The 21053-nt window shown below is 40.4% G+C and overlaps 1 protein-coding gene across 1 annotated transcript in view; it reads left to right on the top strand.

Moving 5' to 3' along the window:
• XPOT (exportin for tRNA) overlaps window positions 1-21053 on the top strand; it is a 70150-nt gene that overhangs the window by 19222 nt on the left and 29875 nt on the right. Inside the window, exons 3-10 of the mRNA XM_077833444.1 lie at window positions 3220-3302; window positions 6284-6340; window positions 7451-7520; window positions 9281-9499; window positions 10238-10422; window positions 10851-11019; window positions 15951-16187; window positions 16529-16567. Coding sequence (XP_077689570.1) covers window positions 3220-3302; window positions 6284-6340; window positions 7451-7520; window positions 9281-9499; window positions 10238-10422; window positions 10851-11019; window positions 15951-16187; window positions 16529-16567 — 1059 coding nt within the window. The remainder of the gene's footprint in view (window positions 1-3219; window positions 3303-6283; window positions 6341-7450; window positions 7521-9280; window positions 9500-10237; window positions 10423-10850; window positions 11020-15950; window positions 16188-16528; window positions 16568-21053) is intronic.

Genomic DNA, 21053 nt, shown 5'->3' with positions numbered 1-21053 from the left:
CAAGTATGATTGACAGGAGGAGCATACATGGGTTGTGCACTCTGACATCCTGTGTAGTGGCAAGTTAAAGGGTGGCTGTCTTGGAATGTACCTTTCTCCTGAAATGGTTTTCTGTCCTGGGTGTTGGGATTATTTGAGGGTATGTCTTCCATCTCTTCAGCTAAAGCTATACTCTGATTTTTCACCTCAATAGTGCATCCCACTTTTGCACAATAACCAAGTGAGGTCAAGGTACTTCATTGAAAACTGGACTTCTTGGCTTCAGAATTTTTGGACCTTGATAAGAGAGTGAGCCATGAGGTCAGGAACCTCCTTAAAGGAACAGTTCTTTTGCTGGTCCTGACAATGCTTAAGGGGGACTAGTCCCCATTAATATGCTCCTGGTAGCAGACCATAACAGTAGCATGAAAGGTACCTTTGCTATTTGCTGGATCTTCAAGGAAGTCTAAGTTATTGGCAGCACAAAATATAAACCTACCTTTGACAAGGTCTGGCAGAATGCACAACCCTTCATTCCGTTACATGTGTCCAAGAGCCTCATTTGCAATTGCAGTCTCATGGTGGAGTACTTTGTCGTCAGTGGAGGAGTCAATGCTGCGCAGAAGCTGCACAATTTTTTTACTAGTTTTCGAATGAATTGTTAAATCAGCAGCCAATTGTAGTGGTGGATTACACACATGCTGCACAGTTGTCATGTATGTGTTGGAAACCTGCCTTTCACTCAAGCACTTGTACATGAGGCATTGTGATAAAATGGCAGCCTTCTGCTGTACCTGCTCACTGTCACACTTGGTGCAGTCACTACAACCACCAATGAACCACTTAAAGAAATAGTGCAGGTCACACAGGTTCGACGTCAGCCATGAATCCCTGAAACTCCCACATACTACAGGACAAAATTATTTTTGGTAAAAATTTAGCAGCCACAAACAGTTTTCATGTTACCTTTGACAGCTCTTTCTTCCGCTCTTGATAGCGCTATGGCTTTTGCTGCTTTTAAAGATATTCACTGTGATTCATTTCCACAGATAAGATTGCTAAAAACTGGTCCATATCCCAGAGTGATCTTCAATAAGTGCTTTAAGAGGCTTTCTGCTAAGCATTTGTTCCCCTTTAATCCTGTTCAGAGCACATATTTCTGTGTACTAAGCCTCTGCATTGGCCATCACCACCACCTTCCCACCCATGAGAGCAGGGGCGGGCAAACTTTTTGGTTTGAAGGCCACATTGGGTTTCTAGAATTGTATGGAGGGCCTGCCCCCATCCGTCCCCTCCAGCTTCTCTCCCTGCCCCATCCAACCCCCCCATCCCCTAACTGTACCCCACCACCCCATTGAACCCCCCTCTCCTTCCTAACTGCCCCCCCAGAACCCTTGCCCCCATTCAACCCCCCTGTTTCCCACCCTATGACCGCCCTGCCCCCTGACCACCACCCTGAACTCCCATGCCCTCTATCCAACCCCCTCTGCTCCCGCCCCCTTACTGCGCTGCCTGGAGCACCGGTGGCTGGCGGCGCTGCAGCCGTGCCACCTGACTGGAGCCAGCCAGATCACTGCGCAGCACAGAGCACTGGGTCAGGCCGTGGCTCTGCAGCTGCGCTGCCTGGCTGCCCAGAGCATTGCACCAGTAGCTCAGTGAGCTGAGGCTGTAGGGGAGGGAGAACAGTAGTGGAGGGCCTGGGGACTAGCCTCCTGAGCCAGGAGCTCAGGGGCCAGGCCAGAGGGGCCCGCGGGCCATAGTTTGCCCACCTCTGCATTAGAGCCTCTGTGAGGCAATTTATGAACTCCAGATGAGTTGCATAGTTTGCAGTAGTAAAATCAGTATTTGTTTCTGTTATTTTTACCTTTCGATGCAACATTTTACATATGTTCTCAGTGTGTCACTGGATGTGATATAGTGTCGTGTGAGGACATCTTTTGAGTCAGTGTTCCCCTTTACTTTCCATGCAGCATTCTTGCTAAGAGATAACTGCTTCCTACAGGTTTCAGAGTGGTAGCCATGTTAGTCTGTATCAGCAAAAAGAATGAGGAGTACTTGTGGCACCTTAGAGACTAACAAATTTATTTAGGTATAAGCTTTTGTGAGCTAAACCCCACTTCATCGGAGGCATGTTAGTCTCTAAGGTGCCACAAGTACTCCTCGTTCTTTCTGCTTCATACAGTTTTTCACCTGTCTCATGTATTCAAACTGTGTTTCATGGATGCTTTTGGCTTACTGCAGAAGTAGGTGTTCTTCTCGAAATGCATGCATTGGGACCTAGAATAAGGCAAATCTTGGTCACAGCTGGCACTTGCCTTGGCATCTTGAACTTTTCCTGATGCCCAATACACTTCCTCTCCAGCCTTGCCAAATTCAGGTTATGGGTGCATTTCTTATAGCATATAAGGTGCCACAGAGTGTTGTGTTTAAGTCCTCTGCAGTGGCATTCTCCGAAGATTCAGCTACTAGACAGTATTATTAGTCTCCCATTGATGCCTAAAAATGGTCAAAACCAAAGTAAAAACAAGGAGCTTTAATAAAATACTTTGGGATTATAATTATATTATGTAACTATGTGCGTACCATTTGCAGATGGATTCCCGTAATTTCTGGCTGGATGCTGGCATCTTAACCAGCCTTGTTACAACTTTTTGGGGCATAATAAAGCTGATGATCAGTACCAGTAAACGGTTTTTTTGCTGATGTCAGATCATCTTGAAGCATTCCTTCCATTTATAATCATCTATAACAATAAAACAATCAGTTATGTTCTGAACATTAACTGATAAGAGTCAGTTGAGGGCCACACTTTAATTTTGCGAGGGCTGCATGTTTGATGTGACACTGTTAAACTACAAATAAAAATGTAAAATAGTAATGTTGATTTTTTTAAAAAGCATTTTCTTGATTATATATCTACATAGTTGTTCTGTGTTTGTCATGTTTGGTACATGTTTGTGTTTATGGGAGAAGGGGCTTTCAAATGATACTCAACTTCAGCCATTTCTGATGACACAGTATTATCCAAATTTCCATCAAGCAGAGAACTTGGAGCTGGGGGAGTGGGCAGCAAGTCCCCCTGCCCAACACTACAGGGTGACACCAGGGAATTTATAATTCTGGAGCTTTTATGAATCAAATGACACCTCCCTTACCTTTTGATCATGAACTTGCTTGGAATTACACATGCTTTACCTGGTCCTTGGCAATTCTAAATAAAATGTTTTGGGATGATTGCAGGCATTGGCCTATTTTGAACAGCTGAAGATCTCCCAAGATTCTTGGCAGGTCTGTGCAGAAGCATTAGCCCAAAGGATATACAGGTAATAAACTATTTTTATGGATTTATAGTTATTCTCAAAAGTATTCTGAACGCTGTGCTTCTTTATGGCTTTTTTTGTTGCTAATCAGATTGTATAAATGGGTTTGATTTATTATAAATCTGTTTTAATGTGTGCACATAACTACTTTTTTAGTGTTTTTGTAACTGACCCTTTCTGTCATCGATTTAGAACTCTCCTATAACTGGCTCCATGCCGAAGCTACACATAGTGTAAGATTTCCACCTAGAAGCAGACTTGTTGTTAAAGTTGGTCCAAATTATTTGGCAGTTTGACATAGCTGTTTTAAAAACACACAAAAAATGAGTAGTCTCAGTGCTCTACTATAATCAGGGCTGCATTTTTTTTTTTTAATGGGGAAAATGCCATTTTATATATCAAAATGGCAATTTTCATAGGAAAATTAAATCTTCATACACACATTTTTGCCAAATTCAGTTAAACAATGCTTTGAAGCGTTAGCAATGTTTCATTATGTACTTGGAGAAACAAAATTTCCACTCCTTAGGTTGTTGGAGTTTTACTTTGAAAAATTCCAAGGCTTACTGAAGGCTACAGCAAGCCAGTGGTGAGTGGGCGCCAACACCACCTTATTTTAAACCCACTTGTGTGCTGAGAATAGGCCACACTGTTTCTCATGAAATTATTACTGCACCCTTAATATGCAGCAGCAGATATGTATATATATTTTAACTAAACACCTCTGTTTTAGATTTTAAATTAATGAATTAATGTATCCGCAGAACTGAGGTTAGGGCTTAATAAATGTCTCGTTATGATGAAATAGCTTATGGTGGCTTACTACTTCTGTATGCCACTTCTAGTGACGTCCAGTGATCTGAGGCTTAGAAGAGCATGCAATGGTTGTTAAAAACAAACTCTGAAAAATTGGCATTTTGAGACTAAATTTGCCAAATATAGACTGACATTTTTCAGCAACAGATGGCCAAAACAAGATCCTTCAGAGGGTACCTGTAAAGATAAATATGGTCAGAACACTTAATTATATACCACAGTTAACCAGGTTGAGGGACATTTAACATGTTAATTTAAAACATTAAATTGGGTGTTTTTTGTTTGATGTCTAGACACAAACTGACTGCCAGATCTTGCTCAGTGGGATTACTGAACATGCTTTGTGCAGTTGACTTTCTTATACCTCTGAACTCTGCTAGACTGAGGGCAAGATGCAGCAAATCCTGTGGTATATGTTACGCTCCTAAAAATCCTTTGTGAATGACACAACTTTGTGGGATAGATAAGGTAACTTTGAAAAGCTGCATTAAATGGCATTTAACTTGTCACTCTAGGCTGGTTACTGCCAGGTTCTGTGGCTGAAGTATCATTAGCTTGCTAGGCATTTCATCAGAGTTTGGATGTTGAAACTAGAAAAGAAAAAATTGTTTTAAGTTGTATTAAATGTCCTTGGATTGGCTATTTTGGATATTAATCACATCTTTTAAATTTGCTTGCTTTTTGTAATTGCCAGTTCTTCTTTAACTTCAAAATGCTCTACAAAAAATAAATTCATTTAGAACCCTAACATTTCTTTAAAGTATGATTTTGCGATTAATTTGCTTCTAAAAGTAACTTTTATCCTACTGCATAAAATGTTGAAGAGTTAACGTCCGCAATAATAAGGGGCAAAACATTTCAGGAATATTAATATTTTTTTTGGTATTCTGCTTCTGCAGCACTCCCATTCCTCACCTCCTTGAGTGAAAAAACATGTTTGGAAATAGACCTGCTGATGACCTAGCCTGTTTGAGTTCTAATCTATCAGTTTTTAATTTCTTGTATGTACACAAGTTTTGAACTTTTAATGTCATGCTAAAATCTTTCTCCTGGTATTTGCCATTTGGGAGAATATTTGTTACACTGTAAATTATGTGAAATTCAGTAACTCAAGAATAAACCATGAGAGGGAATGGAGTGTTTGCTCTGCCTCTAGTACATAGTGAATCATGAGAGGAGTAGAGCCTTTTATTGCCCAAGATGGAACAGCTAGGTACTATACTCTGAAATGCCTTACTGGGATTAAAAATGTGATTTTTATTTAAAAAAAAAAGTTAAAACTAAACTATGTGCTGTTGGTGTCTTTAATTTTTTTGTCAAGAAAAATAGGTTATATTGGCATGAGATAACTATATCGTCCCACGTTCAGTGATGATTTTTAGCTTCAAATTATTTCTGTTACTGTGGAACATGTTGGAGTCTTCAGACTGTCATAATTTGTTTTAAAGTTCTCTTGATTGTCATTACAACCCCTCTCCAGTTTTAACGGCCCGCTACAGCTTTCCTTTAATGGTTCACTTACAGTGATGGTACTCCAAACTTTTCAGAACTTGTTTATAAAAATAGTTGAGTTGGTTTCCACCTCTCAATCACTTTGTAATAAGTGAAATTAAGCACTAGGTGAAGTACAATTGAAAGCTGAAGCCAGGCTAGTGGTTGCTATTTGTAAACCATCCCGACCATTACGTTCAATAGTGACTCAGCTGAAGACTCAAGTGGATGTCATCATGATGGGTTTAAAATTTTTTTGCTGCAAGGAGCTGGAATTAGACTCTTATCTTTTGCAGCATAATATAAAACAAAAAAGCTTTTAACTCTGCATGAAATTCTGTAAGTAAAGCACCCCTTGACTGTGTGCTATAGTTAAAATATAACAATTGAATAAATGAGGCAATATAACAAATGAGTTGTTAAAAAGGAAAAAAAAAATCAAAACTGGTTGTATGTTTGATAATGTGTATTTGTAATGACTGTGCTCATTTTCATGACTGGTCAAGTACTCTGAAATTTTTGCAGCAGATAGAACTGATTTTCTTCTCTATAGTAGAGCAGTTCTTCTTCACAAGAATCGATAACTGATTGCACAGTTCCAGGAGCGTATTCTTCCTGGAGAAATGGGCTGCAATATTTCCATTGTGCTGATCGTGCATTTTCTCTTCTAATTCCAGTGATGATCACATCAAGTTCTTCTGCTTTCAAGTTATAGAACATCAAATTAAATTCAAGTGAGAAACCCTTTTCTTCTTATAGTAATAGTGTATAGAACAATTGTTTTCCCGCTCAATCTGTGGAAAGAAATTAAAAGCTTCATCAGTAATATTCAAAATATTTTTACTTAAAAAAGTAGACAGTGGAAACTTGGTTATTCAAACTTTTAGCCATTTTTCAGTTAGTTATTTTGGCTTTTTACGACAATGTATATTAATTGCATTGAGAAGTCTGCACTTGGCCATATACATTCTATTTTTCCCATTAAACTTACATAAATTAACTTCTATACCTGTATGTGTTGTATTTACTACTGTTTTTTGGCCTTAGAAGTGATAGTTTTTGTTGGAGATACTGTAGGTTTGGCTTATGTTGTTACTTTTTTAAATGTAAAATTATTCTTAAATAGTGGGGAAATACATTTATTTATGAAGGTGTTTTGCTTCCAATTATGATACTTTTATTTGTGTGTTTTATTTTTATATATCTTTAATTCCGTATCTTACGGTAAGTTAATCAGGACAAAACTGAATTTAGCAACAGAGAGCAATGATAGTGGTAGTTGAAACTACCCTTCGGTCCTTCAGTATTAATGTCAAATGGGATAACTAATGGCTTTGATGTAAATACAATATTGTAATAACTGCTCACAGTTAAGGAATAACCACAATTAAGACAATGAATTAATTTTTAATGTCTAATGCAATTTAATTTTCATTTGAATCTTAATTAAAAATAGTAATCCCAGTCAGCATAGACAAATTCCCTTTTTTTCTTATATGTGTTAAAGGTGATATTAGAAGACTGGGAGGAAGTACAATTGTGTAGTAGAAAAGCTATGGCAATCTGACACACACAAGTAAAATTATTCCCATATGGTGCAGAATGGCTTTCATTAAATAGGTTACTAGAAAGTATTTTAAACTTTGATTTAGAACCCTAATATGCAAACAGTTAAGAGAATTCCTTCTGTGGTAAGATTTTATGTAGATTGCACAGAACAGTCTGTGTATGAAGGCAATACAGATGTCTAAGTAATTTAGCTTTTGCCTTTTTAATCTTTGGAACCAGAAGTAAGCAAACTAACAAGATATAGGATCAGTTTTGATCAGAATGATTTGTTTCAGATATTCTGAACTTACTGAAGTCCAACAGCAGCTAATCAGGGAAACACTTGTAACGTGGCTACAAGCTCAGGTAAATGTTTTTTCTTTTACAACAATTAATAATGTTCAGCAGGCTTATTCAGGGTTACTAACTGGTACCAGATTAAAGGTTTGAAACTAGGTGTAAAGCTTGCTTCCTATGTACCCCATAAAAAGATGAGCTACCTGATAGAAAAATGTATTCAGACATATGATTGACATTATAATTCTTCAGGTTTTATATTTTTTTAAACCTCTTGTGTTGAAAACAAGTTTGTAATTAAATGTGCTTAAAATAATATTTAAATTCTTATCTCTGCTTTTATTCCTATCCTACACCTCAGTTAAGAAACCAGTTATGCCAATTCTTTTGGAGCATTACAGATTTCTTTTTTAGGGATATAACTCAACTTCCACTCTTCTCTCATTGCCTGAAGTTGGGAGCATCCTTCTTCCTCTTTTGGAGACTCCTGTCCATCAGCCCTAATTTCTGGCCACTGGGAGGGTGGGAAAAAGTCATATAGAGACAAAAAAGATTACTTGGTCCATCTGTTTGACAATGCACGATACGTCTCTGGTATATTGAGTAGTAGTTTGTCCAGTGTAGCTTTAAATGTCAAGCAATACAATTTCCAGAGTTTTCCTAGGGATACTCTGCCATGATCAAATAGATCATTGCGAAGAAGACTTTTTGAATATTCCCTTAACTGCACTCCCAATTATCTCCCTTTGTTTCTGCACTAAATTATTTCTCTCCCTTCTTGAAACACGTAACCTTTTGTAAACTGTTATCCAATATCACAGTGATAGGCATGATATAAATGCCTACATAGAACCCATCTTAGTCAACACTCAGCCAAACTCTAAATATTTTAACTCTTAATTAAATCTCTCCACTTTTGCTGCTCTTCACTAAACTTCTGAAAGAAGGTGCAGTTGTTTCATGGTGTATTAGTCTTATTATTTTATTAGAGATTGAAGTTAGACTTGTGGGGTAAATGGCAGAATCACTTGTCTTTCCTCTCTTGAAAAGATATTCCACCTTTCTGATTTCACCTTCTCCATTGTAGACCAGGCACAGGGGCATACTTCCACCTTACAGCAGTTGATACGCATTTATTAGTTAGTGTTCATTTCGCTCACCTCTTGCGCTCTCTAAAATTAGTTATAGCAAGTGGCATCTAGTAGCTTGCTTGAAGTCTGCTAATATGGGTCAGTGTACCTAGTTAGTTTCCCTTTGCAGAAGGCTGCTACATGCTAAGGAGCTTGTGAAGGGAGATGAGGAGAAAAATGTATAGTAACAGAAGGATGGTGGAATTTGGTACCTGCCCAGTTCGTTCTCTGAATAAAGGAGAATTGGGAACAGCTTCTCATCACCTGCAAAAACAGCAGCCAATTGGGGTAACAAAGCACAAGTTGAGAACCAAGTGGTTTTTGTATTTGTAAAGCTCTTTTTTTCCAAACCATCAAGATAGCCAAGATAGTATTTGCTGTCAAAAATTACATGATTTCCTTTTTTCAACTGCACAGAGCACCTTTTTCCATATCATATAGGAAGAATATTGTCACCTAAATGGTCTTTAAACTGAATCTTCTTCAAAAGCATTAAAAATGTTTAAAATATAAGATTATTGGGGGGGAAAGGGTTTTTTTGGTTTTTTTTGCACACTTGTTGTATTTCACATAATCTGCATAACTGTGAAATGGGAGATGGTGTTTGCGTTGATTAAGTACAGGGGGACAACGAAATCAGTCAGTTATTCTCTTCTAATGTGTAAAAGAAATATAAAGAAAATATTCTATTTCTCCCAGATGCTGAATCCCCAACCAGAGAAGACTTTTATTCGCAACAAAGCAGCACAAGTCTTTGCATTGCTGTTTGTCACTGAATATCTCACAAAATGGCCCAAGTTTTTTTTTGATATTCTATCAGTAGTAGACCTTAACCCTCAAGGAGTAGATCTGTACCTCAGAATCCTTATGGCTGTTGATGCTGAGCTGGTAGACCGGGATGTAGTTCATACATCAGAGGCAAGTTATGTCATGTTTTTTATGTTGCAACGTATTAATATTGTTTGGGGCTTAAGGACTGTTCATCTTATTTGCAACAAAAGGGATCCTGTTCTTCACCAGGAGGAATCTGCCTTAAAAGAATTACAGGGTAGTTTACATTCAACAGCTGTGTGTATAAAACTTTATAAAAACCTTTTTTCATGAGTTCTTAAATTTCAATCAAAACAATTAGTGTTTGAATTTAAACAAACTCTGTAATATTTGTGACCCCGTAACAGCAGCATTTTGTTTGTGCATGAGAAGTAGTGTGGGAAGTCTAATGGACTATTGTCCACTTGATGTTTTTAAAATTGATTAATTTTTAAAATGTTCCAGTTTCTGATGAGGCATCACTTATAATTCTTCATATGTTTTTTTAAAAATAGGGCTTGGAAGTCTTTCTGCTTCCCTTTTTGGCATTTATAAGTGTCTTTTCAGAAAAGGAAATTGCTGACTGGAAATTGTTTTGAATTACTGTATGTATTGGTTTTGTCAGCAGACGGGAAAAGTAGGTGCAGTTTCGGGGCTACCAACTTTTGAGTAAGCTTTTAAAGTTAATAAGCAGTAGGAAACAAAATAAGGAAAACATAAATGTGGATTATGAATATTTGCATCTTTCAAGGACATGAACTGTTCCAAGTGTTTACATTTGATAGTGAATGTGCAAAAGCGACTAATCTATAAAAAGATGAACATGTGCTCTTGCTGTATTTATAGGAGGCTCGTAGAAATACTTTATTAAAAGACACCATGAGAGAACAGTGCATTCCAAGCCTGGTGGAGTCGTGGTACCAAATCTTACAAAATTATCAATATACTAATGCAGAGTTGACATGCCAGTGCCTTGAAGTAGTTGGAGCTTATGTCTCCTGGATAGATTTGAGTCTGATAGCCAATGAAAGGTAAGGATTCTTTTTCATTAGAAATCTTTGTCTTTCTGATAGTATTTTTGTATGCAGTCCTGTCAGCGGCATGGTAATATGATTCTTACAACAACCTATGTCAAAAATCTGTTCTAGAAATACAAAAAAAAGATTGTGCCACCCAAACTTCCTGTTCTAAGTAACTTTTTAATACTTGCTGATTTCTCGGCAGTGGAGAGAGATTTCACAAAGCAATGTAAGCCATAGTGTTAGATGGGTCTGACTACTACGTTTATAAATGACACACGTTATTGTCTAGATCTACAAACCACATGCACTATATAGGCTTTTAAATTAATTTAAAGTGAAACCACATTGTAAGTAGGAAAACATACAAATTATATGACTTCGCTTACGCATGTGATGATGTAGTGTGTCTATATATTAATTTGTTTTCACCTTTCTAGGTTTATAAATATGCTGCTAGGTCACATGTCTGTAGAAGTTCTTCGGGAGGAAGCATGTGACTGTTTGTTTGAAATTGTAAATAAGGGAATGGACCCAACTGATAAAACAAAACTGGTAGAATCTTTGTGTCAAGTGTTACAGTCTGCTGGTCTCTTCAGTATTGATCAGGTTAGTAAACTGGTATTTTGGAGATAAGTCACACAGCTACATAAATAAGATTTGATGATCAGGGGAATAGAGGGCTTATCTTCTGAGGGGACTCTAGAAGAGCTTGGCTTCTTTAGTCTAACAAAAAGAAGGCTGAGAGGGATATGGCTGATTGCTCTAAATGCATTAGGGGGTAAGTACCAAGGAGGGTGAAGAGCTATTTAAGGTAAGGACAAAAACAAATTAATATCAACTGGCCATAAACAAATTTAGGCTGGAAATTAGAAGGCTTCTAACCATCAGAGGGGGTGAGGTTCTGGATCAGCTTCCCAATAGGAGTTGTGGGGGCAAACAATTTTTAGGAGTTCTGGACAAATTTGAGTACAGTTTTATGTTGGGGTTGTTTGTGATGGTAAGGGACAGGGCTCAACAGCCCTGGGGCTCACTTCTGGTTTGTCTTATGTTCCTAAAGCTCATGCCTTGGGGTTTCAGCCGGCCACCAGCAGGGGTCCAGAAGGGATATTTTTGCTTCAGTGTATTCCAGGAGGGTTTTTTACCATCTTCCTCTGAAGCATCAAGTATGGCCATGGTTAGAGATGGGAGATTGTGGGGTGTAAGCCAGTGCTCTGAGGTGGGAGAGCCAGATGCCCCCTGGTAGGCGGAACCAGGAAGATCTCGGCCACTATGCTGGAACTGGAAGGGTGGTAGAGGAACAGGAAGTGCAAAAGGCAAGCCCTGCAGCTCAGATAAGCAGTATACCCTAGGGAGATGGAGGACGACCTGGGCTTCAGATACACCCTGATGGGAGGAAGTGGCCCGGGGCAGCCATCTATGTGGCTATGCTGCTGGCTGACTCTAGGTCAGCCTGTTGCGGGCGGATCCCCTCTGACCCAATGGCAGACCACTGTTAGGGCCCTGGGATGGGATGTGGCAGAGTCGGGTGGGCCCGCGTCCCCCTACCCTCTGCCACCCCACCTTTGGGCTGGCAGCTTCCCCATCTCAAGCCAAGAGGCCTGGCCTAGTTTACGTCTGACAAGCTAGGACCGTAGACTATTTGCTGGCGCTCAACCCCTGCCGGCACCTTAGGCTTTTTGTTTGGTGCCCCACCCTGCCTGAGGGCCTAGGCCTCTGAACTATTTGTGGCTCTACCTTGCCTAAGGGTTGGAGCCAGAGATGGATGAGTTCTCCCCTTTACTTAGATTGTTGTTTCAGGAGCATGTCAGCAAAGGGGCGTGGCCTCCCTCAGAGACTGACAGTGAGGGAGACCCATACCTGCCGACATGCTTACAGGCACCAAGCATTCTCTCAGGTGCTTGGCTGGCTGGTTCTTGCTCACATGCTCAGGGTCTTAACTGATCATGTGGGGATTAGGAATTGACTATAGGGGGTGTTTGCCTTTTTCTGCAGCATGTGGGTATAGGTCACTTGCTGGAATTATGTGAGTATACCTCAATCACTTCCCTGCCATTGCAGGGGCCTTGAGCACCGTTGCAGCTTGATTCCTCCTGTTCTCTACCTGTGGCACATAAGTCTAGTCTCTTGTGGGCTGTAATACTTTAGTCTCATTTCAGTTTCAGGGTTTAATGTGTGGGTGCATGGTGGTGTTGCTGTCCTGTTATGTACAGGGAAGTCAGACTGGATGATATAGTGATCCCTTCTGGCTTTGAGCTCTGACTCTAACATTGTTCACCCTGCCTCGCCTTATTTATTTTTTTCTCCTCCTCCACACCACGCCCCCCCCCCCCCCCATTCTGTACTCTTCTAATTTATTGTGTCACGTGTGCTTATTTCCTCTCATGTAGGGTTTGAAAATGTTACCAGACACTTAATAGAGAAATAAACTTACTAGCAAAAGATGGGCTCCCTTTCATCAGAGCAATGCTTAGATGAGAACCCAGCCTCCTTCACCCAGCTATAGAGAAAGGAGAAGATGCTGCAATTCCTGCTCAAGTTGCTGTCATTGAGTCTCCAGTTTTAAGTGTCTGATAAACTGGAAGCCTCTCCACTATTCCTCCCTGGCTGCTTGAAGGCAGAAGGAGCATTCCTGCTTTCTGTTCCTCATATGCTAGACTCTAGAACAGGGGTTCTCAAACTTTTTATCTCCATAACCCCATTTTGAGACTTACTGTTTTCTGTGACCCCAGACAGCAACCTAGTAACCAAGGAATCCAGGTAATTTGGATGTAGGCTGTTCTTCCATCTGATGAGATGCTCAGCTCAACCATCACCAGTGTGGGAGGCTGAATAATTTTGTTGTCAGCCAAGAACTTGCAAAGCTGTGGAAAGGATTCATCGTTTGCCTTCAAAAGATTATTCTTCCGAAAAACAATCGTTTTCATTAATCCTTTTCTTTGATCACTAAGGTAAAGGATGTGAGCTTTCCTTGTAAACCTGTATTCAATTCGTTCAGTTTCTCAAATGTGTCTGTGAAATAGACAAGAAGGCACATCTTGCTTTGGTCACATAGAAAATTCAGTGAATTCATTCTTTGTTGTCCATTGCATAGGTATGCAGCTTGTCTCAGTTGAAAAAATCGTCTCAGTACTTTTCCTCTCGAGAGCCAGTGAGCTTCAGTGTGGAACATCACATCATGATCAGACCCCATGTCTTCACATAGTTTTCCAAAAAAGCATGTGTGAAGAGGCAAATACTTGATGTAGTTTACAATAGATGAGACCTGCTGCAAAACTTCACTTAGCTCTGGACTCAAAGGTTTAGATGCCTTTTGTTCTCTGTGAATCATGCAGTGAGTCCACACAGTAGACAGAGCAACTTTCTTTATCTGTGCACTCAGACCTGCTTTGCGGCCTGCCATAGATGGAGCTCCGTCTGTGCAAAAGCCCATCATGCAATCACATTGGATATTTTTGTCTTGTATGTAACACATCAAGCATTCAGTGCACCATCTCGTGTCTGGGAAGATGGAGGCCCAGAACAGAATGTCTTCGAGAGTTGCATCCTCTCATGTGCATTTCAGAAAAGCCAAGAAATGTGCATCACGACCCTCTGTGCTCACATCAACGGGAAGAGCAATAACTTGTTTTTTCAGATGTTTTCCCTGATCTGCTGCTTTCATCTCAACCCTTTGCTTCATTGAGCTGTTGGAGAGTGATCTGGCTTTGCTTGTTTGCCTCACTTTCTCCACACATTTTCACCATATCGATTGCAGCTGTCAAATGCAAGTCTCTCCTATTGTGTGAAGCTTCTTGGCCTATGCAATGTGGTAACTCACCTCAAATTATGCCTTTTGAGCATGGCCAGAGACTAACAAAGCTTTCTTGAATGGTACTACTTTTCAGCACAGGAAAATGACTTTGATTTTCCTGTGTGTTCCTTGTGAAGGATTTCCAAGTGTCATTTAAGTTAGTTAGGCTTCTTGCTTTCAGTAGTTAACACTGTGTGACATAACCGCCATTTTGGCCTTTCTTCATTCTTGACAAACACTGGTGAAGCCATACTCAAAGAAAGCCTTGTCATATTTGCAAGCATGTGTCTTGCACTCTTGGGTTTTTTGTTCGTAACTGCATCACTAGACTTACTGGTGGAGGTTGAAGCAGATACTCTGTGTAAAAATGGGTCCATTGTACCTCTTATCACAAATCAGAGGAATTCACTGTTAAGCAAACGAGACCAGGATTTAGGAAGGTCCTGTGTGGTGACAGTAGGGCAGCAAGGTAACAAGTGACTTAAAATGATTCTTTATAAAGTACCAGCAGGATACTCAAAGTGGCATAAAAGAAGATATGGGCCCTGCATTAAGGAGTTTGCAAGCCGCTGCAGATTCCCATCTCAGAAAAGGCTAGCACAGATACCTACCAACTCAAGCACAGAGGATACTCTGTTAATAAGGCTGCTGTCCACAGATAAGGATCTTCTGGATTAAAGTCTTTCAGCTGGATGCTTGCACAGCCAGCTGGTGCAAATGGCAAAATAGTATCCGCAAATCCAGCGTGTCCAGACCTATTCCACAAACGCTGTGTCAGGAGGCTGTGATTTTATAAACTGGTGGCCTCTGCACAGCATGGCCTTACATGCACTCTATGTGTGAGGTCACTCTGTGCAGGGGCTGCCATTTTGTAGACCAAATGGCAGCCTTCTGGTACGGTGTTCATGGAGCGTGTCTGACATGTTTGGGGGAAGATGGCATATTGCCGGCTGATTCTGGCTCGTTGGACCTGCGACCCCATTTGGGGTCACAATCCACAGTTTGGGAACTGCTGCAAGAGCCTCCAGGCTGCTGCAAGGATGATTGGGGAATTCCAATATGCAAACCTTCCCTCAGTTGCTCTAAAGAGGATCTCTACTACTCTACCCTGATCCAGTGTGTAATTTATAATGTGCTTTAGAATGAATGGCTTTATACGTATGTAAAACACTTCATATCTGTAATGAAGGATGACAATAAACACATTCCTTTCTGAGAGGTCTTCTAGCACTTTTACTTGAAGTGGGTTGATTCTGCAAATACAGAAACATGTCTGCTTTGTTTATCTTCAGAAGAGAAGAGTTCATCACAGTGTGTTTTTAAAAATGTCTGCCAGCTATTTATTACTTTTGGGTATGAACTTTTCCCATAGAAATCACTTGGGCTTGTGTACTTAAAATTGTACAGATTTCAGGGGAGTGAATGTATAAGTAAAATCGCTTTTCATTTTGAGGTAGAAGGAACAGGGAGACTAACCCGGGAGAGGGAATTAGTTATAATAATGTGATGCTCAGTTGTTGTATTTTTTTTGCATTGCTTTAATCTTTGACTCCCCATTCCATCACGGAAAGAACAAACCAGGCAACCACTGTGCCAATTTAGGATACACATATGCTACTTCCTTACGTGGCACTATGTACCTATAGGAGACAATGCATAGCACTGCCCATGAATCTATACTGCTTTGGGGAGTTGGAGCTTTGAGTCTTTGCTACTATTTCTAATCAGATCCCTATTCTTCCTACAGGAAGATGATGTGGATTTTCTAGCCAGATTTTCTAAGCTGGTCAATGGAATGGGGCAAGCATTAATAACTAGCTGGACTAAACTGGTAAAGAATGGAGATATGAAAAGTGCTCAAGACACCCTGCAAGCTATTGAAGCGAAAGTGGCCCTAATGTTGCAGCTGCTAATTCATGAAGATGATGATATCTCATCTAATATTATTGGGTTTTGTTATGATTACCTTCACATCTTGAAACAGGTAATTTAAAAAAATATATATGGCAACTTATTTTCTCCCTAACTTAAGAACATTTACTTCGCATGTTAGGTTTCTTAAGGAGTTTACTTGTTATAAAAATACTTTGTGGCTTGGTGTTTAACACATAGTAGCTCTGGTTTATTGGTTTCTGAACATACTGCTTATGTACAGTTGTTTGTAGAATTTTGGAGAAATGAGATTGGATGAAGTTTTGTGTTCTCCTAAAAATATGCTTGCAAGCATTAGCAGTGTTGTAAAGAAACACATAGTTATTCCTTTAACTATTAGAAAGTGCAAAATCACTTTTGATGAGAGATAACATTTGAAATGTCTCATTACAGCTCTCTGTGCTTTCGGAGCAGCAAAAAGCTAATGTAGAGGTAAGACTAGTTGAAGTTCCTTCTTAGCAGAGCTCTAATTTGATAAGCATCATTATTTTTGGCAAATGTGATCCCTAAAACTCTTCAGAAATACAAACATTTCCCTTTTTATTAAGACTACCTATTTTATACATTAGTCTCAAAACATACATCAATAAAGTTGTCGTGACTTGTCATTAGGGACAGTATGAGTTGCCCTCATTTAACCAAACATATTAAAAATAAAAAATTGTTAAATTTACAATCTATTTTGAATTGTTCATATAAAGATGGACATTGTTTTAGCCCAGATTTTCCAGCTCTCTTCCTCCCAATCAGCTGTCGTAACTTGAATCCATTTTTTCATAATTCTGGGAATTTTTGTATCCAGATTGTGTTCTATAACAGTGGGTCTCAAACTTTTTTACTGGCAACCCCTTTCACACAAAGAAAAGGAGTACTTGTGGCACCTTAGAGACTAACCAATTTATTTGAGCATGAGCTTTCGTGAGCTACAGCTCACTTCATCGGATGCATACCGTGGAAACTGCAGCAGACTTTGTATATACACAGAGAATATGAAACAATACCTCCTCCCACCCCACTGTCCTGCTGGTAATAGCTTATCTAAAGTGATCATCAGGTTAGGCCATTTCCAGCACAAATCCAGGTTTTCTCACCCTCCACCCCCCCACACAAATTCACTCTCCTGCTGGTGATAGCCCATCCAAAGTGACAACTCTTTACACAATGTGCATGATAATCAAGTTGGGCCATTTCCTGCACAAATCCAGGTTCTCTCACTCCCTCACCCCCCTCCAAAAACCCACCCCCATACACACACAAACTCACTCTCCTGCTGGTAATAGCTCATCCAAACTGACCACTCTCAAGTTTAAATCCAAGTTAAACCAGAACATCGGGGGGGGGGGGGTAGGAAAAAACAAGAGGAAATAGGCTACCTTGCATAATGACTTAGCCACTCCCAGTCTCTATTTAAGCCTAAATTAATAGTATCCAATTCAGCAGTTTCTCGCTGGAGTCTGGATTTGAAGTTTTTTTGTTTTAAGATAGCGACCTTCATGTCTGTGATTGCGTGACCAGAGAGATTGAAGTGTTCTCCGACTGGTTTATGAATGTTATAATTCTTGACATCTGATTTGTGTCCATTTATTCTTTTACGTAGAGACTGTCCAGTTTGACCAATGTACATGGCAGAGGGGCATTGCTGGCACATGATGGCATATATCACATTGGTGGATGTGCAGGTGAACGAGCCTCTGATAGTGTGACTGATGTTATTAGGCCCTGTGATGGTGTCCCCTGAATAGATATGTGGGCACAATTGGCAACGGGCTTTGTTGCAAGGATAAGTTCCTGGGTTAGTGGTTCTGTTGTGTGGTATGTGGTTGTTGGTGAGTATTTGCTTCAGGTTGCGGGGCTGTCTGTAGGCAAGGACTGGCCTGTCTCCCAAGATTTGTGAGAGTGTTGGGTCATCCTTTAGAATAGGTTGTAGATCCTTAATAATGCGTTGGAGGGGTTTTAGTTGGGGGCTGAAGGTGACGGCTAGTGGCGTTCTGTTATTTTCTTTGTTAGGCCTGTCCTGTAGTAGGTAACTTCTGGGAACTCTTCTGGCTCTATCAATCTGTTTCTTTACTTCTGCAGGTGGGTATTGTAGTTGTAAGAAAGCTTGACAGAGATCTTGTAGGTGTTTGTCTCTGTCTGAGGGGTTGGAGCAAATGCGGTTGTATCGCAGAGCTTGGCTGTAGACGATGGATCGTGTGGTGTGGTCAGGGTGAAAGCTGGAGGCATGCAGGTAGGAATAGCAGTCAGTAGGTTTCCGGTATAGGGTGGTGTTTATGTGACCATTGTTTATTAGCACTGTAGTGTCCAGGAAGTGGATCTCTTGTGTGGACTGGACCAGGCTGAGGTTGGTGGTGGGATGGAAATTGTTGAAATCATGGTGGAATCCCACCACCAACCTCAGCCTGGTCCAGTCCACACATGGACCTACATGCCTCCAGCTTTCTATATTCCTACCTACATGCCTCCAGCTTTCACCCTGACCACACCACACGATCCATCATCTACAGCCAAGCTCTGCGATACAACCGCATTTGCTCCAACCCCTCAGACAGAGACAAACACCTACAAGATCTCTGTCAAGCTTTCTTACAACTACAATACCCACCTGCAGAAGTAAAGAAACAGATTGATAGAGCCAGAAGAGTTCCCAGAAGTTACCTACTACAGGACAGGCCTAACAAAGAAAATAACAGAACGCCACTAGCCGTCACCTTCAGCCCCCAACTAAAACCCCTCCAACGCATTATTAAGGATTTACAACCTATTCTAAAGGATGACCCAACACTCTCACAAATCTTGGGAGACAGGCCAGTCCTTGCCTACAGACAGCCCCGCAACCTGAAGCAAATACTCACCAACAACCGCATACCACACAACAGAACCACTAACCCAGGAACTTATCCTTGCAACAAAGCCTGTTGCCAATTGTGCCCACATATCTATTCAGGGGACACCATCACAGGGCCTAATCACATCAGCCACACTATCAGAGGCTCGTTCACCTGCACATCCACCAATGTGATATATGCCATCATGTGCCAGCAATGCCCCTCTGCCATGTACATTGGTCAAACTGGACAGTCTCTACGTAAAAGAATAAATGGACACAAATCAGATGTCAAGAATTATAACATTCATAAACCAGTCAGAGAACACTTCAATCTCTCTGGTCACGCAATCACAGACATGAAGGTCGCTATCTTAAAACAAAAAAACTTCAAATCCAGACTCCAGCGAGAAACTGCTGAATTGGATACTATTAATTTAGGCTTAAATAGAGACTGGGAGTGGCTAAGTCATTATGCAAGGTAGCCTATTTCCTCTTGTTTTTTCCTACCCCCCTCCCCCCCTGATGTTCTGGTTTAACTTGGATTTAAACTTGAGAGTGGTCAGTTTGGATGAGCTATTACCAGCAGGAGAGTGAGTTTGTGTGTGTATGGGGGTGGGTTTTTGGAGGTGGGTGAGGGAGTGAGAGAACCTGGATTTGTGCAGGAAATGGCCCAACTTGATTATCACGCACATTGTGTAAAGAGTTGTCACTTTGGATGGGCTATCACCAGCAGGAGAGTGAATTTGTGTGGGGGGGTGGAGGGTGCCTGGATTTGTGCTGGAAATGGCCTAACCTGATGATCACTTTAGATAAGCTATTACCAGCAGGACAGTGGGGTGGGAGGAGGTATTGTTTCATATTCTCTGTGTATATACAAAGTCTGCTGCAGTTTCCACGGTATGCATCCGATGAAGTGAGCTGTAGCTCACGAAAGCTCATGCTCAAATAAATTGGTTAGTCTCTAAGGTGCCACAAGTACTCCTTTTCTTTTTGCGAATACAGACTAACACGGCTGTTACTCTGAAACCCTTTCACACAGCAAGCCTCTGTGTGACACCCCGCCGCCCCAATAAATTAAACACACTTTTTAGTTTATTTAACACCATTTTAGATACTGGAGGCAAGCGGGATTTGGGGTGGAGGTTGACAGCTCGTGACCCCTCCCTCCCATGTAATAACCTCGCAACCCCCTGGGGGGTCCTGACCCCCCAGTTTGAGAACCCCTGCTCTATAATATAGTGATATCATTTTGTATCTATAGGCAAGTTGAGAAGTTTTCCAAACTGAACTTTAGAGTATTCTCTTTACATTGTTTTAATTATCCCAACTCAGAGAAAAGCGGGGGTTGGGAGGTTTGGAATTAAGAGTTTGGAAGGAGGGTCTTATGAAATAAAACACAACACATAGTATGTTCACCTTAGAAATATATTCCTGAAGTGTTAGCTTTTCACTTTGGACACTGTGTGCCAACAGGCCTATCAGTTTTGTCCTTGTGTAGTTCCAGTTCTGTTTCATTAGATCAAGGCAGGTTACCGCTGAAACTAACAGAAAAACAAGATAAGCTAGTCCGCTTCATGTAAAACCATATAATCAGATTCCCTATCTGACCGTAGAAGCTGCTTAATTCTATCAAATCCACTCCTCTTTCTCACAAAATAATGCACAACTTCACCCTTCCCCTCTTGGATTTCCAGTGATAGTTTATTTTACTCATTTCCCCTATAGGCTTCTGGGCGGTTATGATTGTTTTCTAATAGGCATAACAAGAACCTTGATGTTCATGTCATTTCCCTTGTAATTTTTTAGAATAGCTTTTCGTTCACAGAAAGAAATTAGAGCCCAGTACTTCCAATATGTTTTTTTTAAACTTTGAATACCTCAGAATAACAAGTTCTAAAAATGGAAATGAGAAAAGAACAAAACAAAAAACATTAAACCCTGAAAAACCTAGGGGAGGTTCTTGTTTAAAAATACTCTTCTCTCCCCGCCCTGTACCCCACAACATTTATATGTAAGATATGATGGAACTATATGTGGTGGGAATTTAAATTTTGGGGTTGAACCATATGGGTTATATGTGGGAACTAATGA

This window comes from Eretmochelys imbricata, chromosome 1 (genome assembly GCF_965152235.1).
Source record: "Eretmochelys imbricata isolate rEreImb1 chromosome 1, rEreImb1.hap1, whole genome shotgun sequence".
Taxonomy (NCBI): Eukaryota; Metazoa; Chordata; order Testudines; family Cheloniidae; genus Eretmochelys; species Eretmochelys imbricata.
The sequence above is the reverse complement of the archived record's forward strand: the minus strand, read 5'-3'. Positions and strand labels throughout refer to the sequence as shown.